Source organism: Paralichthys olivaceus, chromosome 9, assembly GCF_024713975.1.
Source record: "Paralichthys olivaceus isolate ysfri-2021 chromosome 9, ASM2471397v2, whole genome shotgun sequence".
Classification (NCBI taxonomy): domain Eukaryota; kingdom Metazoa; phylum Chordata; class Actinopteri; order Pleuronectiformes; family Paralichthyidae; genus Paralichthys; species Paralichthys olivaceus.
The window spans coordinates 15,627,953-15,644,763 of NC_091101.1; the positions used below are offsets into that span (position 1 = coordinate 15,627,953).

The following is a 16,811-nucleotide window of genomic DNA, read 5'->3' on the forward strand; positions in this document are numbered from 1 at the left end:
CATGCTGGACTACAGCGTCCCTAAGAGTTCAACATGCATAACTACAGGAACACTGGTAAGACAAAAAAAATCCTGTCTGGAGCATAGTGATAAAGATTGAACCACAATGATGTAATAAATGCTGGGAAAGGTGCAAAGATAAGAAGATTAGATGCAATTTATTAATTAGTTATGGCAGAGTTGCTGTAATTTACCACAAGTGTACTTAGTAGGATGCATAAGATATATGTGTAGAAATAGTAATCAAAGTTTTCTGAAAACTCTGTCTCTGGTGCTGAAAGTGACAACAGAATTTTACTACCGTACATTAATTGTATGCATGGAATGGTAACTATATACATGCAAACGCAAAAGAACAAGTACTAACTTAATGAAATCTAACCTCTAGAGGAGAGTCTGGTTCATCCAGGATGCTCTTTTCACTCTGTATCCGCTGCATCGTCCCTGTAGAACTGGGGTCCATTATCAGCACGTTCTGACTACCAGCTCTGCCGAACTTACAGTCACTCTTTCTGGAGTCAGTCGTCCTGCACACCTCGTAGTTGTACACGTGTTGGAGAGTCCCTGTCCCCAAAGTGTCTGAGTAACGTGGTGGATAATATGGAATCACAGGGAGATTGGAGTGATACAGGACGCGAGACTGTCTCCACCTGTAGATTTTCACTGAGATAATAACCACTACACACGTGATGAAGAGGAAGGAAACTACAGCCAGAGCCAACACTAAGTAAAAAGTCAGGTTGTCGTTGTACTCCTTGTCGTGCGTAAAGTCAGTGAACTCCGACAGCACTTCAGGGAAGCTGTCCGCCACCGCCACGTTAACAACGACTGTAGCTGAACGAGAGGGCTGCCCGTTGTCCTCCACTATAACAGTCAGTCTTTGTTTCACTGCGTCTTTATCAGTGACTTGGCGGATAGTTCTTATTTCTCCATTCTGTGAGCCCACTTCAAACAGCGCCCTGTCTGTGGCTTTCTGCAGTTTATAGGAGAGCCAGGCATTCTGTCCAGAGTCCACATCCACAGCCACCACTTTAGTGACCAGATAGCCCACATCTGCTGAACGAGGCACCATCTCAGCCACCAGAGAGCCACCAGTCTGGACTGGGTACAGAACCTGAGGGGGGTTGTCGTTCTGGTCCTGGATCAGTATTTTCACAGTCACGTTACTACTAAGTGGAGGAGAGCCTCCATCCTGAGCTTTGACTCGGAAGTGGAAATCTTTGATCTGCTCGTAGTCAAAAGAGCGCACTGCATGGATGACTCCACTATCAGCACTAACGGACACATATGAGGAGACTGGCACTCCGTTAACAGAGGAGTCCTCCAGTATGTAAGAAACACGAGCATTCTGGTTCCAGTCAGCGTCTCTGGCTTTCACTGTGAATATAGAGAGACCTGGTGTGTTGTTCTCTACAATGTAAGCCTCATATGAGCTCCTCTCAAAGACAGGCGCGTTGTCATTCACGTCAGAGATCTGTAAGGTGAGAGTGACGCTGCTGGAGAGGGAGGGCACTCCCTCGTCAGAGCAGGTCACTGTGATGTTATACTCAGAGGATCTCTCTCGGTCTAATTCAGTGTCTGTTAGTAGGCTATAGAAATTATTGGAGGTAAATTTAATTTCAAACGGCATGTTTTCATTTATGACACATTGGACTTTGCCATTAGTGTCAGAATCAGGGTCATTGACACTCATTAGAGCTATCACAGTTTTTTGGGCAGAGTCCTCCGGTACTGAACCGGATGTTGATATCATATTTACAATAGGGCTGTTGTCGTTCACGTCAATTACATCAATAATTATCTTACTTGAATCCGAGAGTCCGCCCTGATCAACCGCCTCTATGTCGATGTGATAATGTTTTTCTTTTTCATAGTCTATTGCACCATCTAATATCACCTCACCGTGACTATTAATGTGAAATAATTTTGAAACAGTATCCATGCTATTCCCGATGACGTATGTCACTTCTCCGTTGGAACCTTTGTCTGCATCTGAAGCACTGACCTTAGTAACGAGTGTTCCTATTGCGGAGTTTTCTGTTATACTTGCTTTGTAAATCTGTTTACTGAAGACAGGGGCATTGTCGTTTACATCCAACACAGTCACGTGAATCTGCATTGTTCCTGTCATCTGCGGCTCTCCTCCGTCCTCCGCAGTTAACACTAACGATATGTGCTCTTGTTTCTCTCGGTCCAAAGGCTTCTGTAAAATCATTTCTACCTTTTTGCTTCCATCGGACTGAGAATGCAGTTTCAGCGCAAAATTGTCACTCGGCTTTAGAGTGTATCTCTGAAGACCATTTACTCCGATATCAGGGTCAATCGCTTTCTCTAGCAAGAATTTAGAGCCGATGACGGCAGACTCGCTTATTTCGAATCTCCTCTCCTCCTTTTGAAACAGTGGAACGTTGTCATTAATATCAGTAATTTCTACAGTAACCGGGAACAATTCTAATGGGTTCTCCAACGTGATTTGAAAATGCAGAGCGCAAGGCGTTGTCTGTCTGCAGAGCGCTTCACGGTCTATTTTTTCTTTAACAAGGAGGACTCCCCTTTCTCTATTCAGCTCGATGTAGTGAGCGCTGTCTCCCGTGTAAATACGAGCTTTACCCGACCGCAGCCGTTTGACGTCTAAACCTAGATCTTGAGCAATGTTACCGACCAAAGAGCCTTTTGCCATTTCCTCCGGAATTGAGTAGCTGACCTGTCCGCGCACAGGACGCAGGCAAAAGATGGAGATTAACAACAGTACTTGCCGTTTCATTGTTCTGGTCGATATCTCTGTAGCACAACAAATAGATCGTTATATTCCGTTTGAGCAGTACGATTCCCCCCATGTAAACAAAAACTGAAGAGAATTTTGTTTAAGTCCATACAGCAGAAAAATATAATCCCGGTTGGAGATGCCTGTAGATCGCATGGTCTGATCTCCGAGGAGGGAATTGTATATCTGAGCCTGAGCCTCAGTATTGTGCCAGAACTATGGCGGGGAGGATCTCCTCCAAAAGCAATGCTCCACTGCAACACGCTGGGCAACAGCGGCCCAGTGAGTTCAAATTGTGAAAGTACATAAGACAAGCAACAATAACGCCATGCATATTAAAATGCAACAGTAAGAGAAAAAAAAAACACTGAAAGTTCACATATGTGCAAAATTATCACAATTATTATAATTTGTTATCAAAATAAAGTAAGAATCTCAAAATACTTGATTATTATGATATAAATATGAATGATTAGTATTGTGTTATGAAACTGGGATAGATACCAGAGAGGCTACAACAGACAGAAACAGACACATGTAGGAGGAGAGAAAAAAAAGGAGCTAGGCTTTTATGGTCGCTGTCCAGGGTACTGAAATGCAGCCAACATGATGCCTTGTAATAAACAAATCAGTTTTAAATGACATGAAAACTATTAAACGAACTTAACCTGGTAACCAATCAATAGAGGAGAGTCTGGCACCTCTCTCCATGGTACTGAAAGCATAAGACGCCTGGCATATAACATTGCAAACTAAGAGAATGGAAACACCTTTCAGTTACAATTGAGCCCTTTTAACTAACCTCCAGAGGAGAGTCTGGTTCATCCAGGATGCTCTTTTCACTCTGTATCCGCTGCATCGTCCCTGTAGAACTGGGGTCCATGATCAGCACGTTCTGACTACCAGCTCTGCCGAACTTACAGTCACTCTTTCTGGAGTCAGTCGTCCTGCACACCTCGTAATTGTACACGTGTTGGAGAGTCCCTGTCCCCAAAGTGTCTGAGTAACGTGGTGGATAATATGGAATCACAGGGAGATTGGAGTGATACAGGACGCGAGACTGTCTCCACCTGTAGATTTTCACTGAGATAATAACCACTACACACGTGATGAAGAGGAAGGAAACTACAGCCAGAGCCAACACTAAGTAAAAAGTCAGGTTGTCGTTGTACTCCTTGTCGTGCGTAAAGTCAGTGAACTCCGACAGCACTTCAGGGAAGCTGTCCGCCACCGCCACGTTAACAACGACTGTAGCTGAACGAGAGGGCTGCCCGTTGTCCTCCACTATAACAGTCAGTCTTTGTTTCACTGCGTCTTTATCAGTGACTTGGCGGATAGTTCTTATTTCTCCATTCTGTGAGCCCACTTCAAACAGCGCCCTGTCTGTGGCTTTCTGCAGTTTATAGGAGAGCCAGGCATTCTGTCCAGAGTCCACATCCACAGCCACCACTTTAGTGACCAGATAGCCCACATCTGCTGAACGAGGCACCATCTCAGCCACCAGAGAGCCACCAGTCTGGACTGGGTACAGAACCTGAGGGGGGTTGTCGTTCTGGTCCTGGATCAGTATTTTCACAGTTACGTTACTACTGAGTGGAGGAGAGCCTCCATCCTGAGCTTTGACGCGGAAGTGAAAGTCTTTGATCTGCTCGTAGTCAAAAGAGCGCACTGCATGGATGACTCCACTATCAGCACTAACGGACACATATGAGGAGACTGGCACTCCGTTAACAGAGGAGTCCTCCAGTATGTAAGAAACACGAGCATTCTGGTTCCAGTCAGCGTCTCTGGCTTTCACTGTGAATATAGAGAGACCTGGTGTGTTGTTCTCCACAATGTAGGCCTCATATGAGCTCCTCTCAAAGACAGGCGCGTTGTCATTCACGTCAGAGATCTGTAACGTGAGAGTGACGCTGCTGGAGAGGGAGGGCACTCCCTCATCAGAGCAGCTCACTGTGATATTATATTGAGACGCTGCCTCTCTATCCAAAGCTACCTCTGACACTAAACTATAAAATCCACTCATTGTGTTTAGTATTTTAAAAGGGATGTCATCATTAATGTTACACTTCACCTCTCCATTCCTCTCAGAATCAGGGTCATTCACGCTCAGCATAGCGATGACAGTATTGTCAGGAGAATCTTCTAAAATGGTGTCTGATTTAGACAGTATTTTCAACTGAGGGCTGTTGTCATTAACATCAATAACATCAATTAGGATCTTACTGGAATCAGAGAGTCCACCGTTATCTATAGCCTCGATATCAATTTGGAAGAGCTTCGTTTTTTCATAATCAATCTCACCGATCAAAATGACCTCTCCAGTTTTTCTATCAATCTTAAACAAATCAGATAAACGACGTCTGCTATTAGAGATTGCGTATGAAATTACTGCATTCGAGCCTCCGTCTTTGTCAGATGCACTTACAGTAATAACACTGGTGCCCCTCGGAGAATTCTCGGTTATAGTTGCCTTGTATACAGACTTAGTAAAGACCGGTGCGTTGTCGTTTGCATCTAACACGTTCACAATTATCTGCATTGTTCCAGACATACGGGGCTTTCCACCATCTAGAGCCGTTAATAACAGTGATATCTGCTCCTGCTGCTCTCGGTCCAGTGGCTTCTGAAGCACCATCTCTACCTTTTTACTCCCGTCAGCCTGATTCTCTAGCTTCAATGCGAAATTGTTGGTTGGATTAAGGGAATAGCTTTGGAGACCATTTTCACCGATATCAACATCGACGGCTTTCTCCAGTACAAATTTAGACCCGGTAACGGCCGACTCGCTGATTTCAAATCGTTTCTCGCTCGATGCAAAGCTGGGAGCGTTGTCGTTTATATCTGTTATTTCAATCGTTATGCGGAACAATTCCATCGGGTTTTCCAGAATCATCTGCAGATGTACAGCACAAGGCGTCGTCTCTCCGCACAACGTCTCTCTGTCTATTCTCTCTTTGATGACGAGGACTCCCCTCTCTCGGTTCAGCTCGATATATTCTGTATTGTCTCCCGAATGAATACGAGCTCTGCCTGATTTGAGCCGTTTCAAATCCACACCTAAATCCTGAGCAACATTGCACACTAATGAACCTTTCTCCATTTCCTCGGGAATGGAATAGCTGACCTGCCCGTACACCGACGCTACAGACAGAACCAAGAGGAACAACAGTACTTGCCGTAACATTATTTTGTCGGAGTATTCCTGTGTCCTTTTAATAAAACTGTAATCCATATGAATATCCTTAAAATGTCCGATTTCCAGGAGGTTACCAACAAAAATAGCAGCTTTTCATTTCCGTGAGCAGTTTGCTGGTTAAATGAAGAATGGGGATTGGTGCCTGTTTTATTGTCTAACATGTCACAGACGAAGGGGGAGGTACAGTTACTAGCCCTATCTAAGACTGCCACACTCTGGCCAATAGCGGCCCTTTCTGTTCAATTCACCAAACAGCAAAAGTTGGGGTATGTGGAATGAGAAAGTGGCTAGTTATGCAAAAAATAATATATAAGTGAGCTCACAATATTATTATTATTATTATTATTATTATTAATATTATCATTATTAGTAGTAGTATAAGTCGTAGTAGTAGTAGTAGTAGTAGTAGTAGAAGAAGACTAATGGGTTGGTGTCTAAAATATCTGTTCAAGTCATAGAAAATATTATTTATTCATTTAGAGAATATTAATGATATTGGTTTAAACCTCAGTGAGATTCAAATGAGGGCCAAGAGCAAAAAAAATGTTCCATACTCGAGCTCTTCGACCCAAACTAATAAGAAAAAAACAACGTTTTATATGACAAAGAAACAAGAACTGATGTCCACTTAAAAAGACAAAAGTATAAGTATTCAGTATAAACTTTGCATTCTAACCTCTAGAGGAGAGTCTGGTTCATCCAGGATGCTCTTTTCACTCTGTATCCGCTGCATCGTCCCTGTAGAACTGGGGTCCATGATCAGCACGTTCTGACTACCAGCTCTGCCGAACTTACAGTCACTCTTTCTGGAGTCAGTCGTCCTGCACACCTCGTAGTTGTACACGTGTTGGAGAGTCCCTGTCCCCAAAGTGTCTGAGTAACGTGGTGGATAATATGGAATCACAGGGAGATTGGAGTGATACAGGACGCGAGACTGTCTCCACCTGTAGATTTTCACTGAGATAATAACCACTACACACGTGATGAAGAGGAAGGAAACTACAGCCAGAGCCAACACTAAGTAAAAAGTCAGGTTGTCGTTGTACTCCTTGTCGTGCGTAAAGTCAGTGAACTCCGACAGCACTTCAGGGAAGCTGTCCGCCACCGCCACGTTAACAACGACTGTAGCTGAACGAGAGGGCTGCCCGTTGTCCTCCACTATAACAGTCAGTCTTTGTTTCACTGCGTCTTTATCAGTGACTTGGCGGATAGTTCTTATTTCTCCATTCTGTGAGCCCACTTCAAACAGCGCCCTGTCTGTGGCTTTCTGCAGTTTATAGGAGAGCCAGGCATTCTGTCCAGAGTCCACATCCACAGCCACCACTTTAGTGACCAGATAGCCCACATCTGCTGAACGAGGCACCATCTCAGCCACCAGAGAGCCACCAGTCTGGACTGGGTACAGAACCTGAGGGGGGTTGTCGTTCTGGTCCTGGATCAGTATTTTCACAGTCACGTTACTACTGAGTGGAGGAGAGCCTCCATCCTGAGCTTTGACTCGGAAGTGAAAGTCTTTGATCTGCTCGTAGTCAAACGAGCGCACTGCATGGATGACTCCACTATCAGCACTAACGGACACATATGAGGAGACTGGCACTCCGTTAACAGAGGAGTCCTCCAGTATGTAAGAAACACGGGCATTCTGGTTCCAGTCAGCGTCTCTGGCTTTCACTGTGAATATAGAGAGACCTGGTGTGTTGTTCTCTACAATGTAAGCCTCATATGAGCTCCTCTCAAAGACAGGCGCGTTGTCATTCACGTCAGATATCTGTAAGGTGAGAGTGACGCTGCTGGAGAGGGAGGGCACTCCCTCGTCAGAGCAGGTCACTGTGATGTTATACTCTGATGCTGTCTCTCGGTCTAATTGACTGTCTGTCACTAAACTATAGAAATTATTTGATGTCGACATTATGGTCAAAGGAGTGTTATCGTTGATAAAACAGTTAACTTTGCCGTTTTCATTTGAATCCGGGTCTTGAACGTTCATCATTGCTACAACAGTTTTCGGTTTAGAGTGTTCAGATATCACATTTGACTTCGACATAACATTAATAGTTGGTTTGTTGTCGTTCATATCCACTAGTTCAACAATTACTTTACACGAATCTGTCAGTCCACCATCATCACTTGCACGTATGTTAATATGGTAATTCCGCGCAGTTTCATAATCTATATTTCCAATCAACCTAATTTCACCACTGTCTTCGTCTATCTTAAACAGTGCATGAGCTTGATCTAAACTGTTGGCAATTGAATATTTTATCCGACCATTCGTTCCGTGATCTGCATCTGTTGCAGTCACGCTGGTGACAGCTGTCCCTTCTGGGGCATTTTCAAAAACAGTGGCTGTGTAGGTGGACTGTGAAAAAACAGGTGCATTATCATTCACATCTAACACTGTGATAAATATGCGAATTGTCCCCGACATCTGCGGGTCTCCTCCATCAAACGCTGTTAAAACCAAAGACACCAACTCCTCCTTTTCTCTGTCGAGAGGCTTCTGTAAAATCATCTCTATCTTTTCTGTTCCGTCACCATGACTGTCCCGTTTCAGAACAAAATTATCAGTGGGCTTAAGCTCGTATTTTTGAAGACCATTTTTGCCGACATCAAGATCTATTGCCCTATCTAAAACAAATTTAGCTCCAATAACAGCAGATTCGCTGATCTTGAAACTGACTTCGTTTTTTTCAAATGTGGGCGGATTATCATTTATGTCTGTTATTTCGACTGTGACGCTGTAGAATTCCATCGGGTTCTCTAAAATAATCTGGAAATGTAAAGCACAGGGCGTAGATTGTCTGCAAATCGCTTCTCTGTCGATTCTGTCTTTGACAAGGAGGACTCCACGTTCCTTATTCAGCTCGATGTACCCCGCACTGTCTCCCGTATAAACACGAGCTTTACCTGATTTCAGTCGTTTTACATCTAAACCCAAATCCTGAGCTATATTACCGACTAAAGAGCCACTGGACATTTCCTCAGGGATGGAGTAGCTGACTTGGCCGAGCCCTGAACTGAGATGAAGGACCAGGAAAAACAACAGTACTTGCCGTCTCATTGTTCTGCCCGACATTGTCCTCGTGCTATTTACTACGACGAATTATGTCCCACAAAGTCCGAAAATGTAAAGTCCATTAGAAATCCACAAGTCACTGAATATTTATCCACATCGGTTAAAAAAGAGCCACTGCACTGTCGTCCTTTTTAGTGTGCGTCGACGTTATAACCCTGCCTTTCTTTCTCTGTCTGATATCATCGTGATGGGGGAGGCTTCTCTTTAAAGCTGCCGGAAAACATCAACACACTGGCCAACAGCGGCCCTAAGAGTACAGTGTAATGAACTACAGAAAAATATTGGACAAAAATTACTGTACTAGAGAGGATACCTTTTTATATGTTCCAGGAGTATGAAATCTAATAACCAGAATTTAACACCAAAGATGTAATTTCCATATGGCTCAGCGCAAAAAAATAAATAATTCATTGATTCTAATGTTTGATAAAGAGTTAAATTCACAAAATACCTTTCACCTATGAGTGAGAATCAAATAAGTGTATGATATAGACTATGTAAGTATGTACTGCATGTATATACTATATGTATGCATGTTTGTTTGTTTGCATGTATAGTTGTCTGTGTAAAGATGTATAATATATAGATATATAGACAAACAAATGTATCTATACATGGACAGATAGAAAGAGAAAGACAGGCAGATCAATAGAGAGATTGATAGATAGAAGAATAGATAGACTAAAGGCTAATAGATGTATTACATAAACAGCGTGGGGGTTGAACCATAAAATATTAGGTTATGAGTATTCAACAAAATAAATAAGAAATAACAATCATTCAGAGCAGGGAAAGGTTGGACAAACACCAAACCCCCTGCATATAAAACCACACAGATGCTTGCAAACACACGTGCAAAAAGCAATAAGAAACGCAAAGAGGTCATTACAATGCCTCTGTCCATGGTGCTGACTGCATTCGGCGCCCAGTATAACACGAAAGAAACTACAAAAATAGGCAACACGTTAAAATTACAGTTGAGCCCTATTCAACTCACCTCTAGAGGAGAGTCTGGTTCATCCAGGATGCTCTTTTCACTCTGTATTCGCTGCATCGTCCCTGTAGAACTGGGGTCCATGATCAGCACGTTCTGACTACCAGCTCTGCCGAACTTACAGTCACTCTTTCTGGAGTCAGTCGTCCTGCACACCTCGTAGTTGTACACGTGTTGGAGAGTCCCTGTCCCCAAAGTGTCTGAGTAACGTGGTGGATAATATGGAATCACAGGGAGATTGGAGTGATACAGGACGCGAGACTGTCTCCACCTGTAGATTTTCACTGAGATAATAACCACTACACACGTGATGAAGAGGAAGGAAACTACAGCCAGAGCCAACACTAAGTAAAAAGTCAGGTTGTCGTTGTACTCCTTGTCGTGCGTAAAGTCAGTGAACTCCGACAGCACTTCAGGGAAGCTGTCCGCCACCGCCACGTTAACAACGACTGTAGCTGAACGAGAGGGCTGCCCGTTGTCCTCCACTATAACAGTCAGTCTTTGTTTCACTGCGTCTTTATCAGTGACTTGGCGGATAGTTCTTATTTCTCCATTCTGTGAGCCCACTTCAAACAGCGCCCTGTCTGTGGCTTTCTGCAGTTTATAGGAGAGCCAGGCATTCTGTCCAGAGTCCACATCCACAGCCACCACTTTAGTGACCAGATAGCCCACATCTGCTGAACGAGGCACCATCTCAGCCACCAGAGAGCCACCAGTTTGGACTGGGTACAGAACCTGAGGGGGGTTGTCGTTCTGGTCCTGGATCAGTATTTTCACAGTCACGTTACTACTGAGTGGAGGAGAGCCTCCATCCTGAGCTTTGACTCGGAAGTGAAAGTCTTTGATCTGCTCGTAGTCAAACGAGCGCACTGCATGGATGACTCCACTATCAGCACTAACGGACACATATGAGGAGACTGGCACTCCGTTAACAGAGGAGTCCTCCAGTATGTAAGAAACACGGGCATTCTGGTTCCAGTCAGCGTCTCTGGCTTTCACTGTGAATATAGAGAGACCTGGTGTGTTGTTCTCCACAATGTAGGCCTCATATGAGCTCCTCTCAAAGACAGGCGCGTTGTCATTCACGTCAGAGATCTGTAAGGTGAGAGTGACGCTGCTCGAGAGGGAGGGCACTCCCTCATCAGAGCAGGTCACTGTGATGTTATATCGAGACGCGAGCTCTCTGTCTAAAGCGACCTCTGTAATCAAGGTATAAAATCCATTTAGTGTTGTTTGTATTTTGAAAGGAATGCTATTGTCTATGTTACACTGCACTTTTCCATTATTCTCCGAATCTGGGTCACTTATGCTCAACATTGCAATCACAGTATTTGGAGGCGAATCCTCAAGAATAGATTCTGATTTAGAAACAATGTTTATGTGAGGATTATTGTCATTTATATCAATAACGTCAACTATCACCTTAGTGGAATCAGAGAGTCCCCCGCTGTCTGTAACCTCTATATCGATCTGATATACATTTGCTTTTTCATAATCTATTTCACTGATTAGGACAATTTCACCACTCTTCGAGTCGATCTTAAATAATTCATATAAAAGCCGTTTGCTGGGAGATATCAGATATGATACTTCTCCGTACGAGCCAATGTCTTTATCAGAGGCACTGACAGTCGTTACGCTGGTGCCTTTTGGAGAATTCTCTGGTATTTTTGCTCTGTACAGCGGTTTAGTAAATGTGGGTGCGTTGTCGTTCGCATCCAACACATTGATAAATATCTGCATTGTCCCTGACATCTGCGGCTCCCCTCCATCTATTGCAGTGAGTAACAAGGAAATGCGATTCTGCTTCTCTCGATCCAGAGGCTTCTGCAGCACCATCTCTGCCTTTTTACTCCCGTCTGCCTGGTTTTCTAGTTTCAATGCAAAGTTATCTGTTGGAGTGAGGGCGTAATGTTGTAATCCATTTACACCGATGTCGGAATCAATAGCTTTCTCTAATACGAATTTCGATCCTATCACAGCGGACTCGCTAATTTCAAAGCGTTTTTCTGCGTTTGTAAAACTAGGAGTATTGTCGTTTATATCTGTTATTTCCACAGTAACACGGAACAACTCCATTGGATTTTCCAGAATTAACTGGAAATGTAAAGCACAAGGCGTCGTCTCTCCACATAAAGCCTCTCTGTCTATCCTCTCTTGTATAAGGAGGACTCCCCGTTCTTTATTCAGCCCGATGTACTCTGCACCGCCGCCCGTATACACTCGAGCTTTGCCTGATTTTAACCTTTTAAGATCTAAACCTAAATCGTGCGCTATGTTACCAACCACAGAGCCTTTGGCCATTTCTTCGGGGATGGAGTAGCTGACCTGCCCGACCACGTAGCTGAGACACAGGACCGAGAGAAACAACAGTACTTGCCGTCTCATTGTTCTGTCTGACATCGTTGCGTTTCCTGTATCATTCAAAGAAAAACGTGCCCGTTGCAGTCGATGTGAAATTAGTCGACAACTAGAAGAAAATACGTCCAAAATCCAGCTATGCAATGCTCAGCAAAGTGTCCGGTAAAACCTTTGTCAAGGCTTTTATGAGCGCAGACTGCTCATTCTGCCTTTCTCTGATTGTGTCTAACGTATCCACTCGAAGAGGCAGGACACAGACAAATATAACATGTAGTTATACAGCAACTCGTTTGCCAACAGCGACCCTTTGAGTTGACTGAGCAAATTACATGTAATATAAAGAAATAAAGTACGAAGTCACACTGTCAAACGAGCCACAGACAAAAACGGAGTAAATTGAGCTGTTAAAATGCTACTTTAATATTCCCAAATAAATGCTTTGATGATCACACTTAAGAAGCGTTGTTGATATAATATTTAAGTGTTGGAATCAGAAAAGAGTTGTTTGATGTCACTGAAGGAAATAGCTCCCTTCATAATAAACAAATGAAGCGAAGACGAAAGATGCACAGAAAACGTATTCACTGGTGTTGAGTGTTGCTGTCCATGGTGCTGAACAGGAATGCCGCAGCTTTACAGTGAAACATGAGACATTTAAATGGTCTCCCACTGAAAGCTACTGCTTATAAACATGATGCATTAATACCTTGACCTTTGAAATAAAAATAGACAATTTATAAATGTTAAAATGTTCTAACCTCCAGTGCAAGCTAATGAAAAACACTAAAAACTGTACATTTTGAGTCAGTGCAGGAGACCAACCTCAAGAGGAGAGTCTGGTTCATCCAGGATGCTCTTTTCACTCTGTATCCGCTGCATCGTCCCTGTAGAACTGGGGTCCATGATCAGCACGTTCTGACTACCAGCTCTGCCGAACTTACAGTCGCTCTTTCTGGAGTCAGTCGTCCTGCACACCTCGTAGTTGTACACGTGTTGGAGAGTCCCTGTCCCCAAAGTGTCTGAGTAACGCGGTGGATAATATGGAATCACAGGGAGATTGGAGTGATACAGGACGCGAGACTGTCTCCACCTGTAGATTTTCACTGAGATAATAACCACTACACACGTGATGAAGAGGAAGGAAACTACAGCCAGAGCCAACACTAAGTAAAAAGTCAGGTTGTCGTTGTACTCCTTGTCGTGCGTAAAGTCAGTGAACTCCGACAGCACTTCAGGGAAGCTGTCCGCCACCGCCACGTTAACAACGACTGTAGCTGAACGAGAGGGCTGCCCGTTGTCTTCCACTATAACAGTCAGTCTTTGTTTCACTGCGTCTTTATCAGTGACTTGGCGGATAGTTCTTATTTCTCCATTCTGTGAGCCCACTTCAAACAGCGCCCTGTCTGTGGCTTTCTGCAGTTTATAAGAGAGCCAGGCATTCTGTCCAGAGTCCACATCCACAGCCACCACTTTAGTGACAAGATAGCCCACATCTGCTGAACGAGGCACCATCTCAGCCACCAGAGAGCCACCAGTCTGGACTGGGTACAGAACCTGAGGGGGGTTGTCGTTCTGGTCCTGGATCAGTATTTTCACAGTCACGTTACTACTGAGTGGAGGAGAGCCTCCATCCTGAGCTTTGACTCGGAAGTGGAAATCTTTGATCTGCTCGTAGTCAAAAGAGCGCACTGCATGGATGACTCCACTATCAGCACTAACGGACACATATGAGGAGACTGGCACTCCGTTAACAGAGGAGTCCTCCAGTATGTAAGAAACACGGGCATTCTGGTTCCAGTCAGCGTCTCTGGCTTTCACTGTGAATAAAGAGAGACCTGGTGTGTTGTTCTCTACAATGTAGGCCTCATATGAGCTCCTCTCAAAGACAGGCGCGTTGTCATTCACGTCAGAGATTTGTAAGGTGAGAGTGACGCTGCTGGAGAGGGAGGGCACTCCCTCATCAGAGCAGCTCACTGTGATATTATACTCTGATGCTGTCTCTCGGTCTAATTCACTGTCTGTCACGAGGCTAAAGAATTTTTTCGAGGTTGTTTTCATCAGAAATGGCATGTGCTCTTCGATAATGCATGAGACTTTTCCATTTTCTCCAGAGTCAGGATCTTGAACATTAAATATAGTCACTACAGTTCCTGGCCTGGTATTTTCTGATATCGAATTAGTCTTTGACATTACATTAATTGAGGGATGGTTGTCGTTCGTATCTGTCACGTCAACAATAATCTTACATGAATCTGTTAGTCCTCCATCATCACTAGCTTGTACGTGTATTTCATAGTGCTGTGCTTTTTCATAATCCAAGTTTCCGACTAAAGATACCACACCGCTGTCTTCGTCTATTTTAAACATGGCGGGGACATCATCCAACGTGTTTGTTATCGAATAAGACACTTTTCCATTGGAACCTTCGTCTGCATCTACAGCACTAACTGTACTCAAAACGGTACCTTTTGGAGCAGTCTCCACAGCAGTTGCCTTATATATTTCCTGCGTAAAAACTGGGGCATTGTCATTCACATCTAGCACAGATATTTCTACTCGCATTGTTCCCGACAGCTGAGGATCACCACCATCAGTAGCTGTGAGCGTCAACGAGAGATGCTCTTGCGCTTCTCTATCTAGTTGTTTTTTCAATATCATCTCAACCTTTTTACTACCATCTTGCTGATTGTGAAGTTTCAGATGAAACTCGTCTGTAGGTTTTAGCGAATAACCCTGCAATCCGTTAACACCCACATCTAGATCCATGGCTCTCTCTAGTACAAATTTCGCTCCGATAACAGCTGACTCACTGATTCTAAATTTCATCTCATCCTTTTTGAAGCTCGGTGCATTATCGTTAATATCATTAATTTCGACTGTAACCGTAAAGAATTCAATCGGGTCCTCCAGTGTAATTTGAAGATGTAAAGCGCAAGGTGTTGTCTGCCCGCACAGCGCCTCTCTGTCGATCCTCTCCTTCACAAGCAGGGCTCCTCTGTCTTTATTCAGCTCGATGTATTCTGCATTGTCCTCCGTATAAATGCGAGCTTTGCCCGACTTCAGTCTTTTAACGTCCAACCCTAAATCCTGCGCTATGTTACCAACTAGAGAGCCCTTTGTCATTTCCTCTGGAACAGAGTATGTGACCTGCCCGAACACTGAGCTGTGGTAAAAGATCGAGAGAAACAACAGTACTTGCCGTCTCATTGTTCTCTCCCACATTTTATCTTCGACAAATCCTGCAGATGTGAATGGTACAGTATTCCACAAAACCTTAAATGTTCCTCAATCACAAAGCGTTCGAGAAGGAGGTTGATAAAATCCGTGTTTTTTTTCTGAATCCGAGAGGGAGCGACTCGCAACGTCGATAAGTCCGGGTTTCTGCAACGACGCCAGTGTGTTGTGTGCGTCTCTGTCTCAGTTTCATGTCACAAAATGAAAGGAGAATCTTCTGCGCTGGTCAACAGCGGCCCTGAGAGTCCAAATACTTAAACTGCAGGAAACTGCACTGTGCAGTATAAAACGCTCAGTAGGAGGAAACAAAAGGACTTGCAGTCTTTATAAAACAAATAGATCACATCACTCTGTGATTCCCGAGCAACGCCTCACTTTACAGGGGGAATTGTATAATCACTTTACTCAAGTACAATGACACCTAAATGCAAATTGCATCATGTAGACATAATTGCGTTGAGAGTGCAGTTGTTAGGGTCCCAATATACCTTTTTTTCCTTTAAGGTATTTAATAGAAAAATAAAAGTATTTTTAGGTAATCAGAAACTGTTGGACCCTATAAGGTTATCTTGCAAGTAAATAATAATTACCAGTCATACTTTAAACTAAGTCAGAGTTTAAATAAATCCACTTCAGTAACTATCTTTTTACAGGTAATTGCAGGAAAAAAAGGGACCATAGACATCTGTTAATTGTGTACAGAAAACTCTACCTAATAAATGTTTTTGCTGTTATGATAAACTGAGCACTGGAAAGAAACGTTCTTTCGACTTCAGCAGATAATAAAAATGAATTCACTGCTGAGACTGTTCAGTCACGATAAGTACCAAGCTGATAAGTTATAGGCAATTAAACATGTTTGGCTGAGCTTGTTGATGGGTAAACAGATAAAGCACAAGATAACTTATCACCATATGTACCCAACCATCCTCATCATGTTTTATACGATTCCCCTCACATTTAAACTGACAATATAATAATTATTGACTATTTTCCACTTGCTGTATACAGAGTTTGACTGTAAGTCAAAGTGATTTATCGTTCAACATTTTTTACATATTTTGTTTCCCTCCACAACTTTATCCCTTCAAAAACAAGTTCTCAGAAGATGGAGCAGGAATTCCGATGGAATGACTTATTATGTTTCACTGAGCCATACATAATTAACATCATCAGAGGTAGG

At 43.4% G+C, this 16,811-nt stretch overlaps 4 protein-coding genes across 31 annotated transcripts in view; all 4 read right to left on the minus strand.

Annotated features, from left to right (window-relative positions):
- The window catches only part of LOC109648067 (protocadherin gamma-A11-like), a 225,240-nt gene that overhangs the window by 65,863 nt on the left and 142,566 nt on the right, over positions 1-16,811 (minus strand). For 2 of the 28 annotated variants that reach the window (XM_069531641.1, XM_069531621.1), the window contains exon 1: positions 10,037-12,598. The exons of 24 other annotated variants lie outside the window; for them this stretch is intronic. In XM_069531641.1, the coding sequence (XP_069387742.1) occupies positions 10,037-12,436 (2,400 nt within the window). In that variant the 5' untranslated portion in view covers positions 12,437-12,598. Of the gene's footprint in view, positions 1-3,566; positions 6,124-10,036; positions 12,599-16,811 lie in introns of those variants that run through there. 2 more of the 28 variants (XM_069531634.1, XM_069531614.1) reach the window with 1 other exon arrangement.
- On the minus strand, positions 354-3,501 carry LOC138411415 (protocadherin beta-16-like). The gene has a single exon (XM_069531676.1). It carries the CDS (start codon positions 2,762-2,764, stop codon positions 368-370), a length of 2,397 nt encoding a protein of 798 aa, XP_069387777.1. The 5' UTR covers positions 2,765-3,501; the 3' UTR covers positions 354-367.
- LOC138411413 (protocadherin gamma-A2-like) lies at positions 6,303-9,397 on the minus strand. Its single transcript, XM_069531673.1, has one exon. The coding sequence runs from the start codon at positions 9,037-9,039 to the stop codon at positions 6,616-6,618; it is 2,424 nt and encodes an 807-aa protein (XP_069387774.1). The 5' UTR covers positions 9,040-9,397; the 3' UTR covers positions 6,303-6,615.
- LOC109635630 (protocadherin beta-16-like) lies at positions 13,184-15,916 on the minus strand. The gene has a single exon (XM_020096986.2). The coding sequence runs from the start codon at positions 15,614-15,616 to the stop codon at positions 13,199-13,201; it is 2,418 nt and encodes an 805-aa protein (XP_019952545.2). The 5' UTR covers positions 15,617-15,916; the 3' UTR covers positions 13,184-13,198.